The following is an 18,994-nucleotide window of genomic DNA, read 5'->3' as shown; positions in this document are numbered from 1 at the left end:
TCATGCATGAATCACAAGAAACTGTTTTGCATTATTCTTGTCTACATTTCTTTATCTTTTTTTATGTGTTTTAGGAGAAGGAAAACCTGAACGCGCTGGAGAGAAAGCACTCTGACCTCACTGGTGGGCGGGGTTTCACTCTAAGAGAGGTAGGTTTGATTGACAGGCATACAAGAAAACAATCCCATCCTTCCTCTTTGGACTCGTTAAGACTCCTAAAGAGGGCCGGACCGGTTTTTAAAGTCGAGGGTTTCCTGCTGTGCTTGATTGGATTCAGACTGGACATGAGAACACCTGCACACTCAGCAATCTGTTCTCCTTCTCTCAGCTTAGGTGGATTTTCCTCTGCTTCCTCTCCTTTCTCTAAAGAATGCTGAGGTACTTTATCTCTTCTTCCTCATGTCTTCATTTCCTGTTTCTCTTTTTGTTCGATATTCTGCTTAAATCTTCATAATTGCTCCTAATTGCCGTCTTCCCTCTTCCATCTTCAAACTCATTTGAAGAGTTTAATTCCAAAATTAAATTAACTGTTTTTTGTTTTGTTTTTAAGAAATGAAACCACTACTACCAGGATGTAGTACACTGACGGTGCTACACATGCCATTAATTTTGTAACTCAAAACAAGATGCAGATTTTTTTGAATGCATATTTTGGTTTGGTTCCAAAATGGAGATATTGTGCCATTTCTGTTTCCCTATAAAACAAGTTATATCTGTTTCAGCCATCTACCATTTATTGGGGAAAAAAAGAAAGTGGATTCACATGTATTGCACTTTGACCACAAAATTTGTTTTTGGCCACTTAAATCGCCAAAACTAAACAGGATTTATTTATTTATTTATTATTTCATTTATTTATATAGTGCCAAATCACAGCAAAGCTGCCTTAAGGTGCTTCACACAAGTAAGGTCTAACCTTACCAACCCTGAGAGCAAGCACACAGGCAACAGTGGTAAGGAAAAACTCTCTGATGATTTGAGGAAGAAACCTCAAGCAGTCCAGACTCAAAGGGGTGACACCTAGGATTTCAAGTTTTTGTACGATATGTGTTAAATAGTTTTACACCTGACGCAACTCCACATTGCAGGGAAAACTGTGGCAGGGGTGGGGTTTGAACCGGGAACCTTCTGCGCTGAAACCAAGCTCACTATCCACTGGGCCACCACATGTGCCCAGTGGACTATTTAAATGTATTTCCTCAAAAAACAAAAATAGAAATGGACTTTTCATTCATTTGTTTAGCTGTTGCATGGCAGTAATATGTTTCAGAAAAAAAAAAAAAAATTTATCTTGACAATCAACTTTGTCACCATCTCACGTATGCGATTTGCTGCATCTTAAAATGTTTAAAGTGGCTATAAATTGAGATTGTTTTAAAAGTAGTTTTAAACTGTTCTGAACAGACATGGACAGACAGTCATCCTCAAGTCTAAAGTCCTAATTCATGACAGACAGTGAAGTTTGGAATCATGGCCAAGACTTGATGATTTAACAGTGATTTTACACAACTTAAAGAGGAGCCCGTTTAAAAGTTAAAGGTTTCTTTGATTTTTTTTTTTTTTTCTCCACACAATTGACCAAATTTACTTTGTACTGAAAATGTAGTTATTATAAAGTGTTTTTATTATTATTATGTTAAATCACAGAATTACAACTCTTTTCATTGCTGTAAACTATTTCTTTTGGGGAGATTCCAGGACTCTTGTGGTTAGTTTGTTCTGTGAGATTTAAAAGACAACTTGAGGGAAGAAGTTCATGTGCAAGGTTTGAATTTCATGCCACATTTGATGGAAACGAGGAACTTGAAATTTCTGGATTAAAACAAGGAAACAAATAAACATAAACCTCTTAACTAAAGTCACTGACACAGCAGGCCTGTGTGAGCGCGGTTTTGTTTCGCACCGTTTGCAAACATGGACAATCTCAGAGTATTTTGCACTCCTGAAACTGTCCCAGAATTCAACAGAAGAGTGCTACATGGTTCCACTTTTAGAACAAGGCTCAAAATGCACCACCTAAGGTGCCTTGCAAATTCAGTTCTCTGAAATGCTCTGAACCATCTGCTTAATCTGCCATATGAGCAAAATAAAACAAAAGTGAGAGTTGCAGGTCCACTTTCCCATTTCCCGGTGTGTTGTTGCTGCACTTTTTTCTCCAGACAAGGTGAATTTTAAGATCAAATAAGATTGTGAATCTTTTATTTTAATAATAATTAATAAAATTCTAATAGTGCTCAATAGAATCCTTTTCATGATCAAAATCATGAAACTGTCTTTAAGACTTTAACTTTATTTATTTTATTTATTTATTTAGCCTTTATTTAACCAGGAGGTCCCACTGAGGTTAAAAACCTCTTTTTCATGGGAGACCTGGCCAAGACAGGCAGCAACATAAAATAAGCACGATTACAGACATAGCATAAAAAGAATATCACAAGAACACATACAGTAAAAAGGGCATCAGTAACAAATTTAAAAACTGCACCAAACACAACTCACTGCACTGAATTAAAAGCATTGACAAATCAAAGAAGCTGCCTCTACTGTATGTCTTTAAGCAGATTTAAACTCATTCAGAGAAACTAGGCAGTCACGTTGTAAAACATCTTGCAGATTGTTCCATGCAGTGGGGGCAGAATAAGCAAATGCCTTTTTCCTAAGCTCAGTACGAACAATTGGGACTGAAAGTAAGTAAAGGTCATCAAAGCACAAAGAATATTGTCCAGTACTCCGTGGCTTGGTAATTACACACAGGTAACATGGAAGCAGGTGGCCAAAGAAGGCCATCCCACCCGAGAATATAACTCGCAATGATGAGTCAGGACTTTACAGTTTGTTATAAATCTCAAGGCAGCACTTTAACATTGAGAGTTAAAAGATGAAACCAGAAACTGAACGGGCTCCAAATGGTTTCAAGGCAGTGATAAACTGGTATGCGTGCGATAAACAGTAAGGTCAATAATTAGGGTTTTGGGTCTTGGAAATGTGAATGGACATTTTATTATTTACTGGGTTTGCAGACAAATTAATCCCATAGTTGTAAAGATAATTTATAGATGAACTGGGTATGTTCTTTGAGCCCGGTCTGCTTCTAAAGGCATCCAGTCGCAACGTTTTGTCAGAGGCGTTTGCGTTGTTATGGCGATGCTCTGTCCAGACACATCAGTCCACTTTGTGCAACAAAATGACTTTTTGATATGGGCAGAAACAAGGAAATATACTGGAGTACACGTGGGCATGCCGACAGTAAGAGCTGTGGCAGTGTGGCATTTGACCCCAATGGTAAATGGACTGCATTGGCATCGGTGTGTGAGTCTGTCTGTGTGAACAGGTGAATGTGAAGCATCATTGTAAAGTGTTTTGAGCTTCTGATTCAGATTTTTAAAAAAGTGCTATATCGATGCAGTCTGTTCACCATTTGACCCCAGTGACCTTGATCTTCACCCAAATTATTGAGCTTTGGCTGCCAATGTCAGGGCAGTTCTGTATTCCACCTAACTGCATGCCATATTTGGCCAAAATTGAGTTCAAGATCAAGCCCCTTGACCCTGACCTTTTGCCAGTATGAATTAAGCACAATTTCGATGTCAGTATTCACTGACATACCAAGTTTGGTAGAAAATTAATTCCTGGGGGAAGCAGGCCAACAAATAAGCAGACATCTTGGCTCCAGTGATTGACCTTTGGTAAATTTGACCTTGCTTGGCAATTCTGGAGCCTATCTCAATATGTGTGCCATGTTTGGTGCTCATCAGGGTAGAAGATGTAAATTTTGAGAAGCCACTTCCATATACGTGTGCCAAGTTTAGTGGACATTAGAATGAAAATCAGAATTTTGGCTATTGACGCCACTTTTGCTAAAACAAACCCTTTGAGGGCAATTCTGGAATCATCCTTCATCCACAGGCCGAGTTTGGTGTAAATTGGTTATTGCGACAAATAGACAAACATTACAGAAATTATAGTGTGATGATGGTCATCTTACTTGGGTTACTAAAACTAACTTAAACCGTAACCATTACTGAAAAGAAGACTGAGAGGATAAGTTTAGCTTTTCTACGTTCCGTTGCTGAAGGGCTTCAGGATCCGGTGCTGTGGTGCTGACTCTCACACAGCTTCCCTCACATACACTGCATTAATAAAGTAACGTCCATAGAATGTGTCATGTTTGTGTTTTTGTGTTTAATCGTAACTGCACTTTCAGGATTTCTGCTGCTAACAACGTGACTTTGTTTGGTATTTCCTTTGAGACTTCAAATTCAAAATGCTGCATCATTCTAACCACTAATTGTCCGTTCTGAGGTCATGCCTGTGGCTGTCTCACACTGTGCTCCGCCTCACGCTGTCTGTCTCCCTCGTTTCTCCTCGATACCTTCCAGGGTTATATCACAGTCAGTGAAATCAGTGAGATTTACTCTAAACGCGGCCTGGCCTCCGCGCAGCTCAATGCCTCTCCTGATTCCGAGGCAAGCGTCTCCCCCGACGACAGCACCCCGAAACCAGCGGAGGATGAGGTGTGTGTTGTTTAGTAAGCAGAGTCTGTCACAATGTCTCCTTCCATCTGTTTTTCTTCTTTTCTTCTGTTTAAAGCTTTTTAACAAAACTCACCTTTTCCTCCCAAAGCTCTGTTACTCCTCTACTTCTTCTTCATCCTCTCATCTGAATCCCCGCCCCCTCCCCAGGACACCCTCTGTGCATTGACCAGAGAACATGGTGACAAACCGAGACCCCTCTTCCCTCCCCGACTCAAGTTCTCACACTTAGAAATCATGGAGGGGTCTGAAATTTTCATCTTAGGTGCATGTCCACTGTGAGAGACATAATCTAAAAAAAAAATCCGCAAATCACAATGTATTTTTTTTTAAATAATTTATTTGTATGTTACTGCTGCAAATAAGTATTTGAACACCTGTGAAAATCAGTATTAATATTTGGTACAGTAGCCTTTGTTTGCCATTACAGAGGTCAAACGTTTCCTGTAGTTTTTCACCAGGTTGTCACACACTGCAGCAGGGATTTTGGTCCACTCCTCCATACAGATCTTCTCTAGATCTTTCAGGTTTGGATTCAGCTCCCTCCAAAGATTTTCTATTGAGTTCAGGTCTGGAGACTGGCCAGGCCACTCCAGGACCTTGAAATGCTTCTTACGGAGCCCCTACTTAGTTGCCCTGGCTGTGTGTTTGGGGTCATTGTCATGCTGGAAGACCCAGCCATGACCCATCTTCAGTGCTCTTGCTGAGTGAAGGAGGCTATTTGCCAAAATCTCGCAATACATGACCCCATCCATCCTCCCTTCAATACGGTGCAGTCGTCCTGTCCCCTTTGCAGAAGAACACCCCCAGAGTATGATGCTTCCACCCCCATGCTTCACAGTTGGGATGGTTTTCTTGGGGTTGTTCTCATCCTCTAAACATGGTAAGTGGAGTTGATTCCAAAAAGCTCTATTCTGGTCTCATCTGACCACATGACCTTCTCCCATGCCTCCTCTGGATCATCCAGATGGTCACTGGTGAATTTCAAACGGGCCTGGACATTTGCTGGGTTGTGCAGGGGGACCTTGCTGCCCTGCAGGATTTTAAACCATGACATCATCATGTGTTACTAATGTAATCTTTGTGACTGTGGTCCCAGCTCTCTTCAGGCCATTGACCAGGTCCTCCTGTGTAGTTCTGAGCTTTCTCAGAATCATCCTTACCCCACAAAGTGAGATCTTGCATGGAATCCCAGACCGAGGGAGAATGACAGTCATCTTGTGTTTCTTCCACTTTCTAATAAATAATCATAACAGTTGTTGTCTTCTAACAATCTGCTTGCCTGTTGTCCTGTAGTCCATTCCAGCCTTGTGCAGGTCTACAGTTTTGTCCCTGGTGTCCTTAGACAGCTCTTTGGTCTTGGCTATGGTGGACAGGTTGGAGTGTGAACAGGTGTCTTTTATACAGGTAACAAGTTCAAACAGGTGCAATTAATACAGGTAAAGAGTGCAGAATAAGAGGGCTTCTTAAAGAAAAACTAACATGTCTGTGTGAGCCAGAATTCTTGCTAGTTGGCAGGTGTTCAAATACTTATTTGCAGCAGTAACATACAAAGAAATTATAAAAAAAATCATACATTGTGATTTCTGGATTTTTTTTTTTTTTTTTTTTAGATTGTCTCTCACAGTGAACATGCACTTAAGATGAAAATTTCAAAACCGCAGGGTGTTCAAATACTTATTTTCCTCACTGTGTGTGTGTATGTATGTATGTATATATATATATATATATATATATATATATATATATATATATATATATATATATATATATATAATACAGTAGTGTTCAGAATAATAGCAGTGCTATGTGACTAAAAAGATTAATCCAGGTTTTGAGTATATTTCTTATTGTTACATGGGAAACAAGGTACCAGTAGATTCAGTAGATTCTCACAAATCCAACAAGACCAAGCATTCATGATATGCACACTCTTAAGGCTATGAAATTGGGCTGTTAGTAAAAAAAAAAGTAGAAAGGGGGTGTTCACAATAATAGTAGCATCTGCTGTTGACGGTACAAACTCAAAACTATTATGTTCAAACTGCTTTTTAGCAATCCTGTGAATCACTAAACTAGTGATTTCGTGATTTCTTCACATCTGTGAGGCATTAATTTTGTTGGTTTGGAACCAAGATTTTGCTCCTTTACTAGTGTGCTTGGGGTCATTGTCTTGTTGAAACACCCATTTCAAGGGCATGTCCTCTTCAGCATAAGACAACATGACCTCTTCAATTATTTTGACATATCCAAACTGATCCATGATACCTGGTATGCGATATATAGGCCCAACACCATAGTAGGAGAAACATACCCATATCATGATCTTGCACCACCATGCTTCACTGTCTTCACTGTGAACTGTGGCTTGAATTCAGAGTTTGGGGGTCGTCTCACAAACTGTCTGCGGCCCTTGGACCAAAAAAGAACAGTTTTACTCTCATCAGGCCACAAAATATTCCTCCATTTCTCTTTAGGCCAGTTGATGTGTTCTTTGGCAAATTGTAACCTCTTCTGCACATGTCTTTTATTTAACAGAGGGACTTTGCGGGGGATTCTTGCAAATAAATTAGCTTCACACAGGCATCTTTAACTGTCACAGCACTTACAGGTAACTCCAGACTGTCTTTGATCATCCTGGAGCTGATCAATGGGTGAGCCTTTGCCATTCTGGTTATTCCTCTATCCATTTTGCTGGTTGTTTTCCGTTTTCTTCCACACGTCTCTGTTTTTTTTGTCCATTTTAAAGCATTGGAGATCATTGTAGATGAACAGCCTATAATTTTTTGCACCTGCGTATAGGTTTTCCCCTCTCCAATCAACTTTTTAATCAAACTACGCTGTTCTTCTGAACAATGTCTTGAACATCCCATTTTCTTCAGGCTTTCAAAGAGAAAAGCATGTTCAACAGGTGCTGGCTTCATCCTTAAATAGGGGACACCTGATTCACACCTGTTTGTTCCACAAAATTGATGAACTCACTGACCGAATGCCACACTACTATTATTGTGAACACCCCCTTTTCTACTTTTTTAGCACGATTTCATAGCCTTAAGAGTGTGCATATCATGAATGCTTGGTCTTGTTGGATTTGTGAGAATCTACTGGTACCTTATTTCCCATGTAACAATAAGAAATATACTCAAAACCTGCATTAATCTTTTCAGTCACATAGTACTACTATTATTCTGAACACTACTGTGTGTGTGTGTATGTATATATATATATAGATATATATAGATATGTGTGTGTGTGTGTGTGTGTATGGGGGGATGAGCTTTCTTTTTGAGGCATGCAAATTTTTACAATTATTACCCAATAATGATTAAAACCAAAAAATAAGAAAATTCTTCACAAAAAACATTTAAGGCCCCTTGTCCATATAGCATTTTTTTTCCTGTAAAAAGTGAGTGTGCCAACAATCAGGGTGGGAAAAACACCTACACGTGGGCTTTGTTTCTATGACAACAGTAACACCAAACAACCAGATTAAAAGTGTAGAACAATTAAAAAGTACTCACCCTCAGCAAGAACCAAGTGTTTGTCTAATCTGCTGTCAAAGGTTATCTTTTTTTTTTGTCTCTGTTGTGACAGGTTTTGAGTGACGAATCATTAGAAATAAACCTGTCCTCTAATTGCCTGTAAAGGTGCTGCAGTTACAGTGTCTTTAGGAAATGTTCAGGGATTTTTCACTTCAAAGTGCAACTAGACCAAAAAAAAAAAAGCATTCCACTCTGAAAGACAGTGCTGGGTGTGGCATTTTTTTTGTTTTCTTTTTAATTATTTTCTTTCCTGGAGGCAACTACATATGGCATTCTCCTTTACAATAATTGCAAAAAGATGGTGGCGCCCAGTCGGGAAACAAATATAATGTAGTATAGACATGGGCCCTTAAAAAACATGCACAGATGTCTAAAATGTGAATATCAATAACAAGACACATATGAGAAATGACAGGATGCAGAATCTCAGCTGCAGCAATAAAACACAAGAAAAAATTATTAACAGACATAAAACACTGTTTGTTTGTATGAGCAGCATTTTCGTTTGTTGGAGGAAAGGAAGAGGTCTGAGAAAGAAGGCAGGTCCCTCTTAAATGAAACAATACCGAGGAAGAAAGCCACGCCCACCAGTACCCCCCAGTTCACCTGTTCAACACTTGGACGCAGCTTCCCTCCAAAGGTATACAGAATGTTTGTATGTACACAACACATGGTCTGTGTTGGCATATTGTATACCATAATGTATTTCTTTGTATAAATGATACAGTTTTCCTTTACATGGCGTACGACGATTCCTGAACGAAGGAAAAAGTAAAAAAGTCACAAATTGTTGAGAAAAGGTAGGTGAACGAGCTTTATCACCAAATAGCCTGTGAATCAAGACCGCAAAAGGGCCGAAAGAGGAACAAAATGAAACCGAAGCTAACTTTGATCTCAATGCTTTAAACGAAATACACTTGGAGCCACTATTGGAGCAGTGTGCGTCTGTATCTCTGAGTTCTAGGACTCTGCGCTGGGATGGAGCTCAGCTGCAAACACAAGCACGTGATCCGACCCACTGTGGAGATCTGTGCGCACGTCTGTGGATCCACCTGCTCTGGTTCCTCGTCCAGAACAAAAGAGGGATCATCTCCTTCATCATCACAATCCTCACTGTCTGTTTCAGACTCTGACGACATGCTGTGCGCTACGTCTTACTCCATTTAAAAAAAAAAAAAAAAAAAAAAAAAAACTGAACCGCTTGCTCAACATTCATAAGACGCCTCATTTTTACAAAAAAAACACCACCACACTAACCACACACGCTAAATACTCCACCAAAAAAATACACACTGCAAACACGCCAAATATTTGTCAAATCTGTCAAATACCAAAACTGTAATCGCTGTCTGTATACCCAAAATATATATGCGAGAGAGAGAGAGAGAACTGTCAAGGCGGTCAACAAACAAGGCTGATCGCGCTCCTGCAAAGCCCCCCTGCTGCAAACAAATACGCAGCGATCAAGGATCACTTCCTCAAAATGTTTGAACTGTCAGATGCTAAAAGTGCCTGTAGGCTCTTCTCTCTGCACAGGCTTGAGGACATCAAGCCCTTCAGAGTTCATGCAGCTCCGGCTGGACTTTTTGTGCAGCACCTCCTTCCTCAGGTGCGTGCAGCACTGGAACCACACCACGATCACGGGCTGCTGTGCGCTGGTAATTCTTCCTGGCCGGCCAGCACCATGGCATGACCTTGGCAGCACTTGCCACATCACACGCAGCGGCAGAAGCTCCACACCATACACCAGCACATCCACGGAGGAGCTGCATCACTCCTCCACAGCAGCGCTCACAAACCGGCTTCTGTACTGTGTGAAAACATTCAGCTGGTTGAACAAAGTCAAACTAAATGCTAATGTTACAAAAACTAACCAAATGATAAAAAAAAAACGTCAAGAACTACAGCAAAACGAAATATGGATGAATTGAGGTTTTCTGCAGCATTTGTTCAAATTTTTCAAGTTTAAAAATCATGATGAAGCGCCAGCTACAGGAACAAAGCTACGCGAAGGTTAAATGATGCCGATGAAAGTCCAGATTTCTTGTTTTGTTTAGGCTTTGTTGCCCTTCGTTAAGTGCCGTGTGACTGGGCCTTTAATATGACTTTCAAGAAGTTTTTTTTTTTTTTTCTTCTTTCTCCTCTCATTTGTTTTATTTTATTTTTTTAGTCTCATCCTCCTCTGGTGCAGAGCACAAGTTGTGGCAGTATTCTCCCCAGAATTCTCTCCTTATCCAACAAGGAAACTGAATCTCGACGTCTGCATAAAGGTAAGCACACACACATGAACAGTGCATAAGAGCACATAAAGGAAATATTCACATTGTTACAACCTGAATCGATTTAAAACTATCACGCCCCTGCAGCCTGTATCTGTCCTGATTGTTTGTGTCCAGCTGAGAGCTGCTGATTGGTTGAGTGGAGACACCTGGGCCCATTGCTTCTGCTTCAGCTATAAAAGCATTAACTGTTGCCTGTGCAATATTTAACAAACAAATGGCCTTTGAGACATAATAAAAAAAAAAAAACATCAGATTGCGTGTTAAACCCAACATTTATTCATAACTGGAATACAAAACCTTATGGATCAGGCAACAGCTGACGCTTTTATAGCTGAAGCAGAAGCAATGGGCCATAGGGCCTCAACCTTGTGCAAAGATCGATTTTTGCTCTGCATTTCCGTCTTTATTCTACATGCTCCTTATACAGGATGTTCCACCCATGTTTCCTACTGTACGTGCTGGGGTCCTACACACTGAAACGCGTGCATGCTGGATCATGCCCTGAATAACACGCCACTTGACCAAAATGTCATACCTGACATTCCCTCACAATGCGAGAATTACATCTCGCCTGATTCTCCATACATCACTTCGCTTGACATAGTCATTCCAGTACTACCCAAGGATCCTCTGAAGATACTGTGTACCAAAGATATCCAGTTGTCACCTTAGGTCACTGATTAGAGTCCAAGTCTCTCAACCATATAGTAAGACAAGAAGCATCAGGACCCTAAAGACTTGGACCTTTGTTCTCCTCTGTCTATTGACTTCATAACTCCATGAGCTCATGTCTAAATCCCAGAACCAAGATACATGAACATCACTGATGATTTAAGTGAATGTTTCACACTTTAACCACACACAGACACACTTCTCATGGCCGAGTACACCAAGTGATTTGTAAAGCCACTTTTCCACTACAAAGCTCCAGCACTACTCTGCTCTACTCGGTTTGGTTCCAAGCGCGAGCTTTTCTACTGCAAATAGTACCTCTTCAACGTGGGCGGGGTCACCAGAGCAAACTGCAGTGACGTCGTTTTATACGCGACACAAACATAAACAATGGCGAACTCGGTGTGTTTACTGCTGTGAGTTTTTAAGAGAAAGTTGCTGCCGGCGAGAAAAACACGCTTGGGAGGTACAGAAGACTTTGGGAATTCATATGTAGATGAAGACGAGAAGATACAAGCTGCTAGAGATGAAGAGGCAAAGCATGACGGTAAGCTAATCGTTAGCTTCCTAAGCTCGTAAATAATAACTGCACGCTCTCGCTATTAACTATTAAAATTGTGGCTGTCAAAAATAAAGCCTTAATTTAGATTAATTACAATACCTATCAGGCCTTCAGTCACACTTTGCTCCATTTTGTTTTGACGTCAGTGACTTGGTCTGTAAATAAAGACGCGTTTCTGAGCAATAAACGTGTTAATGTCAATACTTTTTTTCTTTTTTTTTTTACCAAAGTAACTTGCTTTGATAACTTATTGTTAAATCTCAAATGTGGGAGTTTGTGCATTTACTGACGTTCACGCACAAAATGTTGATTCGGTTTTAATGGCCGTTAATTAACGTCGTCACTGAACTCGGAACTTTTCATCCAGATTTTAATGTTCAATGGACAAATTTAAAATACGAAATCTAATAAGATTATTAGGAGTCATATTGTGCAGAAAGAATCAGCCTCCAAACTCCCACAATTCTTTTTTTTAGACATTCTTTATATCCTTTTATTGTCATTGTACACATAAATACAATGACATTTGCCTGCATTTAACCCATCCAAATTACACTTAGACAGTTCTCCCAATTTAAGACCAATTTACAGCTTAATACCTCCTTGATATGTAACAAAAATAACCCTGACCCTTTTTTACCTGATTATTAAATGCCCCAAACACACATGATTTTTTTTTTTTAATATAACTGCAATTAAATGATTCATTTAGATTAATCACAAACCCTGTAATCACTTACATTATTTTTTAATAACCTGACAGCACTAATTAAAATATGTATGCTGTGTGTGTTTCAGATGGTTTTCTCAGAGTCACCGCTGCGGAGGTTCATGCCACGGAATGGGACAGACACCTTTGTCATCATCATGTTATACACCAGTTATGTTTCACTGTGAATTTTTAATAAATTTTTGTACTTTTTGCTAAAATGTCTCCACTTTTGTGTAACATCATTTTGATTTGTAAAAGTTACCAAGGTTTACTGATTTAAAGGCTAACAGTTTGAAAAGCTGTTTAAGCATAATCCAGTAGTAAAATAAGCTTTACATTTAATGGGGTCATAAATGTAAATGTAACAGACAGTAAAACTGGTTGTTCAAAATTCCTTGATGTAATGTGCCTTCACTGAAGTGACTAAACCTTTTTGTTTATGTTAAATACCATTTGGTAAAATCTCAGTTTAGACATGATTATTCCAGCATCTGTGTAAAGATTCAGCCAGGTGTAGTGTGCAGTGTCTTCTGGAGCGGCAAAAACCCAAATTAAAAATTCTTAGAAATGAACCAAAATGTTTTTTACTGTTGACTCAGAATGAAATGACAAATTATGATACAGTCACATGAGTCAAATTGTTTACTGCAACAAAAAAGAGCAAATACACACACATAAAAAAAGCAACACAAACTATACAAAAGTTTCATGTGTCTGTAGTCTGGGTTGGGGGCACAGGTCTCATGCCCCGGTCATGCATCGCGTGCACAAGGTCACCCAGCATGCCAAGATATGCCTGATTAAATGCAGCATCCACCACCGTTGCTTCCTCAAGGATCAGCCGGATGTGTCGATCACACTGAACCCAGTTCAGCTTCAGCCTCAACGTCACTCAAGATGGACAGATTCTCCTGCTGGAACAGGCTCCCTTTATCTCTTGCCTGGACAATAATGAAGGCAGAAATGGGAAAGAAAGTTAAAAAAAAAACCTTCAGTCTCTGTATGATCATTCCCCAGAGTTTCAGTTATCTTGGTCACTATGCATAAAAATTGTTCTTTCAAAATTATCCTCTAACAAATCAGATCATTTGGAGCATCATTTTGAAAGAACATGACTTTTATGCAAAGCGATCAAGATAACTGAAACTTGGGAAGGTTGTGGGATTTATGACAATATTTATGGGTTCTGGATTTTTGTTTTTTGGTGAGGGGGGGGTCACCCTGTATAATCGTATTTGGGAAAGTTAAGGTGATGTGAGACACGTTATTCTTACCTGTGATGACACGCTGTGGTGCTGAACGTTGATACAGATGTTGAAGCTGGTGTTCGAACCCTCCTCGCTTATGGAACTGGATTCTTCAACAAAAACACAAAATGGCGACATGTAAAAAAAAAAACACCGTAATGGCACTAAATGAGCTGCAATCAGGGGATCCACTGATTCTGCAGAGATCAGACGACCAACATCAGTAAACCTTTCCTCACTGGCAATAGTACCTAAATTGCTGGTCTCCATAGTCCTACCCAACACCCAGTCCACGCAAGCATCAAACTGTGTCAGAACCAGAACACATTCCTGACAAACTCCAAAATCCACTGGGAAGAAGTCAGAGACTCTGCCTCCACTTTGCACAGCATCCAGTAACCATGCAGCAGGCGGCAAAACAAAGGTGTTTTTTTTTTTGTTTTTTTAATCGATTTGATGCATCAAGGTTCACCAAATGCAAAAGGGTTTGTCCTCAGTGTATACCCTTTTACTTTGGTGATTTGCAAGATCATAGCATTTATTCCTTTTAAGCAGTGTTGTCAAAGTAACTTTGAAAAGTTATTTTTTTAGTTGCTTTATACAGTTACTTTATGCAGTTACTTCATTAGCAGCTTTATGCAATTACTTTATTAGAAGCTGCCGAAAACTTGCAACTAATAAGTACTGTAACTAATAAGGTAACTAGTAATCTAACTTGGTTACACATAAGATTGAGCAATCAGCAAAGTAACTAATCAACAAAGTAACTAATAGTTACTTTTCTGCGTACTAAATCTTAAAAATAACCAAGTTAGATTATGAGTTACTTTATTAATTACATTCAGTAGCTGCTGACAAGTTGTCCGCAGCTGCTAATGAAGTAACTGTATAAAGTAACTGTAAAATATAACTGTATAAAGTAACTTTTCAAAGTTACTTTGGCAACACTGCTTTTAAGTTATCAAACTGTTGGGTTACAGACTCAATTATCTGTCTCCTCACTGTGTTTTAGAGGATAAATGCCTGGGCTCTTCTGCAGCCTAGGAAAAAGGATTTCTCACAATCTCAATTGTTTATCTGTCAGTGGAGATAATGTTGGAATGTTGGTGAAGGAGGGCAGTGCCGTCAAGCTCTGCCGAGCGCGACGCTTGTTGTGTTTCAGTAAGCAAACATTTTGCTTCAGAGCAAATGACCAAAACCGTGCAAAGCAGGAAGCAGTGGACATCAATTAGATTTTACACATGAAAAAAAAACAATCTGGTCTTCTGAGGAAATATTCATCCAGTTTACCTTCTTGATTAATAAATCAGTTAAGAAGAAGCCTTGCGCAGACAGATGTTGATATTTAAACTGCATTCTGATGTGTGTTCAGTCCTCTTATCTAATATCTGAGTGATGGTCCGTCTGCTGTTTGTTCAAAGCTTTGCTGGTCTGTGCTTCTGGTCTCTCGGCCCATTGGGTCTCTTGAGTTGGATCATCAGACGGGTGGGTCACCACATGAGGCAGATGGTATCAGATATGTGCGTGTGCACATCAGTGCGCATGCCGTCCTCCTTCCTGAGGTTCTTGTTCTCAAACATCTGCCCTGTATTTTATTCCTTCCTCTGCCTCTCAAGATGTCTCTCTTTCTGTGACCAACCCAGAACATTCTCCTGAGGCTGCGCATTCATTTGTTGCTGCTGTTTTTCTGAATTACACATCGCATACTGTTGGATTATTTGCTGGTGCCACTTTTTTTTTTTTTAAATCTAAAGCACCGTTAAGGTGTGGATATTTTTCACTGGGTGGGTAAGAAGTGTGTTTCACAGTGGCGGGGCATTGTGATCTTAAGTCCAGCCCACCTCAAGAAACTGTTGTCCAAGGAGATGTGGACACAAAAGGTAAAGTTTAGTCGCTGAAGTTATTCCTTGTGTAATTCGCACAGAAGTCATCTTGCTTTATTTGTGTGTGTGTATTTGTGTGTGTGTGTATCCAGGTCAGCCTGGCTCACGAGCAGCTTCACAGACAAACGTCTACCTCGATGCCTTTGGGTACCGTGACAACCAGGCCTTTGACACGATGAGCATGGATAGTACTGACTCCATAGAAACCAGCATCTCTGCTTGCTCGCCCGACAATGTTTCCAGGTAAGTGGAGGTAGTTTAGTGGCTTGAAATGTGTACTTTAGCAGATATTAATAGTCACACCCATCAAAAAATGCGTTGATTGTGAAGAGAGAGGACAAAAACCATACAGTATGTCCTGCTGAAGCACAAGTTGCATTGATTTATTTTTTTTAAACACATATTTTACAAGAAACAATATAGTTCATCATACACTAAAAATAATGACCGAGAAACATGAGGATTGCACATTGGATGAAATGTGTTTTGAGCCCATGTTGATAGAGAACAGAGTCAGATTGAGAGCCAGTCCACACAGAGTCGAGTTTAGGTGTGTCCGCAAAAGTGTTGTATCGTATCAGCACGCGGAACTGGCATTTTCGGAGCCTAGAAATGGTACTTTTTCAAACTGGTCTCAGTGTGGGCAAGTTTCAAAATGCCGCCTTTGCGTGTTTACAACCTATACGCAACTTTTGTGAAATGATGATGTCATCACCCTGCCTCTAACTATATGAGTATGCGCATTTTCTTCTCAGTTTATTTATTTAGGTTTTTTTTGTGAGTGTTACAGTGCCACATACAGACCTGGCATACACAGCGCCCTCTAAAAGTATTGGAACACTTGGTATTTCACACATTTTAATTTGTTTATGCTATTTCAAATATAAAAAAAAACCCAGAAAAAAATACAAATTTCTAAAATTATCTTCCTTATTCTCAAACTTAAAGTAAATCTCTACAACCTGATATAAATTAACTAAAAATATAAAAGCCAAGCTGATGGGTTGCATAAGTAATGGAACGCTTAGGTGTAATATCTGTAAATCTGTTTTTTGTTTGTTTGTTTGTTTTTGCTAGTTTTCTTCAGACAAGTCAGGAGATGGATACATGAACATTTCCAAGTCACTATATGTCTTGAACTTTATTTACATCAGTTATGAAGGAATACAAAGAGTATGACACTCTTGTGTGGAGTAGACAGTTCTCAAAAATTGAGTGACTGTGAAAGAAGAAGAGTGAGGAAAGCCACCAAGACATCCAGACAGCCCAGAAGACGTTTTAGGCTTCTCTGTCTGTGATTGGAGACATTGTGCATAGAGCATGATTTGCATTTTGTATCCCCGGTTATACAGATTCATGATGAAGTGGCACAGAGGAAGATTTTCTTAAAAAGAAGACCTGAAAGTTCAGCTACAATTTGCCAAAAGGTACATCTGAGATGTAAGCCTAGATTTGATGTTTTGGTGAACGAAAAGAGTCTGCGTTTACCACAGACATCAGTTGATTCTTCAGCATTCTACACACGATGAAAATAAATCCCATAATCCACCAAGATAAAAATAAAATACAATAAAATGTTACATTACTCTGTTTGGCCTCAGTGTAGAGGGGAGTGTGCGACAGCAAACGCATACTCAATGACGTGCTTGTCAGTATCTTCGTGCACCACTTTCCAAACAAAGGGGTTCTGCCGGCGGTGGAAACACAAATCAAGCCAGACTTAACCGTTCTGACCCGGAACATATCGATCAGGACCGCTTGGTGGAAACGAGGCTGTCAACATACGCTGGCTAAACAGTCATGGTGTAACAGCTGCATTAACTTATTTGACGTATCCAGTGTATTCGGGGCATTTTTCATACGTCAGCATATGCTGGCTAAATAGCCAAGGTGTGACAGGGCCCTAAGTCCGGTGAGGAGTGGTACCTTAGGGCCCTATCATACCTTGACACCTTCAATGTGCCTAGTGGTTTTAATACAGTCGGCATATGCTGGCTAAATCGTCAAGGTGTGACAGGGGTGTAAAGCCTGATTTCTGCTTCTGCAACTCCATAACTCTATGGCCATGCAATGACGTTGACGTGCATGTAATCCTTTTAATGTTCTCTTTCACGTTGGTGGGAACAGTGGCTTTTTCTGGATTAATTTGTCCCTCAACAAACTCCACTTCGTTATACAATCATCAACCTCCAAACTAACGTTATGGTCCATGCAAATTCCCTCCATGAATTGCAGGTCATTTGAGCGTCTTTGTAGATTTAGACTCAGTGTTATAAAGTTGGTCATATTTGCAGACTCTTCTGCCAAATGTATTTGAGCCATGATCAAAATGTAACTGGCGTGCGCACTGCAAAAACTTTTAAAATATGACAGGAGAGGAAGGAGTGAAACTCAAAAAGTGACCAATCACAACCCTTGCGGTCTCCGTCCTTTGGACCAGGTTACAGCAGAGGGCTCTGATCTAAAGCGGCTGTCTTTGGTTCGCCACACCCAGGCATATGTGTGAAACCTAACACCATATTACAGGGCTGGTGTCCCGTCGAGATGAGATGAACGTCGAGATTAGGTGCGTCGCGCTACTGCGCATGCGCGCACCGCTCTACCCCGGACTTGAAGACGTCACCCGTCGAGATGAGGTGCCTCGCACAACTGCACATGGGGAGATGATGTAACTTGCTCGACGTGTAACTGCGCATGCGCATTTTGTTGTTTTTGTTTTTTCCGTCAGTTTTTTTTTTACCTTCGCCAAGGAGGTTATGTTTTTGGTCGCGTTTGTTTGTCTGTTTGTCAGCAGGATAACTCAAAAAGTTTTGAACGGATTTTGATGAAATTTTGTGGAGTGGTTGGAAATGACAAGAGGAACACGTGATTACATTTTAGTGGTGATCCGGATCACAATCCGGATCCCGATGCTAATGCGTTAGCATGTCTACGGCATTTTCAATGTTAAAAGTTAGCATTAAGCAGTTGCAGCTGTCATCACATTCGGGTGCATTTGTTTTCAAATTGTAATATTTCTTAAATTTATTTTTGTTGAAATTTTGTGGAGTGGTTGGAAATGACAAGAGGAACAAGTGATTAAATTTTAGTGGTGATCCGGATCCGGATCCTGATGCAAATGCGTTAGCATGTCTATGGCATTTTCATTTTATTTTATTTTTATTTTATTTCATTTTTTTTTTCATTTTACATTACCATGTTCAGGTGAACAATTTATACATTTACTTGTCCATCAAAATAAGCGAATGTCGTCAAGTAATTTTTTTCAGTGCACACTATGCAGTTATGCGAGGACCCTCATCTCGACGATGCACCTCATCTCGACATACTTATCTGTCGAGATGAGGTGCCACACACCTCATCTCGACGGCGCACCTCATCTTGACAGAACAGTGGCAGCAAGCAGCACTTTGTTAATAATCACCGGCTTTGAATAAAGGCCTGTCTCCTTTAGGTGCTGGGTCTGAGCATGGTTTGAAAAAGTAAACACCAAGACTTTTAGTCAAGGAAATGTGGTACCCACTTTCCTCAAACTGGCTAGTTTCCAGTGCTGAACTTCATT

At 40.0% G+C, this 18,994-nt stretch overlaps 1 protein-coding gene across 4 annotated transcripts in view; it reads left to right on the top strand.

Moving 5' to 3' along the window:
* Nucleotides 1–18,994, top strand: part of phldb2b (pleckstrin homology-like domain, family B, member 2b) — a 132,126-nt gene that overhangs the window by 98,307 nt on the left and 14,825 nt on the right. For 3 of the 4 annotated variants that reach the window (XM_034165913.1, XM_034165905.1, XM_034165925.1), the window contains 5 exons: nucleotides 75–149; nucleotides 4,380–4,514; nucleotides 8,571–8,714; nucleotides 10,245–10,344; nucleotides 15,525–15,675. In XM_034165913.1, the coding sequence (XP_034021804.1) occupies nucleotides 75–149; nucleotides 4,380–4,514; nucleotides 8,571–8,714; nucleotides 10,245–10,344; nucleotides 15,525–15,675 (605 nt within the window). The remainder of the gene's footprint in view (nucleotides 1–74; nucleotides 150–4,379; nucleotides 4,515–8,570; nucleotides 8,715–10,244; nucleotides 10,345–15,524; nucleotides 15,676–18,994) is intronic. The other variant, XM_034165919.1, reaches the window with a different exon arrangement.

Source organism: Thalassophryne amazonica, chromosome 1 (assembly GCF_902500255.1).
Source record: "Thalassophryne amazonica chromosome 1, fThaAma1.1, whole genome shotgun sequence".
In the NCBI taxonomy this organism is placed as follows: Eukaryota; Metazoa; Chordata; class Actinopteri; order Batrachoidiformes; family Batrachoididae; genus Thalassophryne; species Thalassophryne amazonica.
This window is presented reverse-complemented; position numbering and strand designations above follow the sequence as displayed.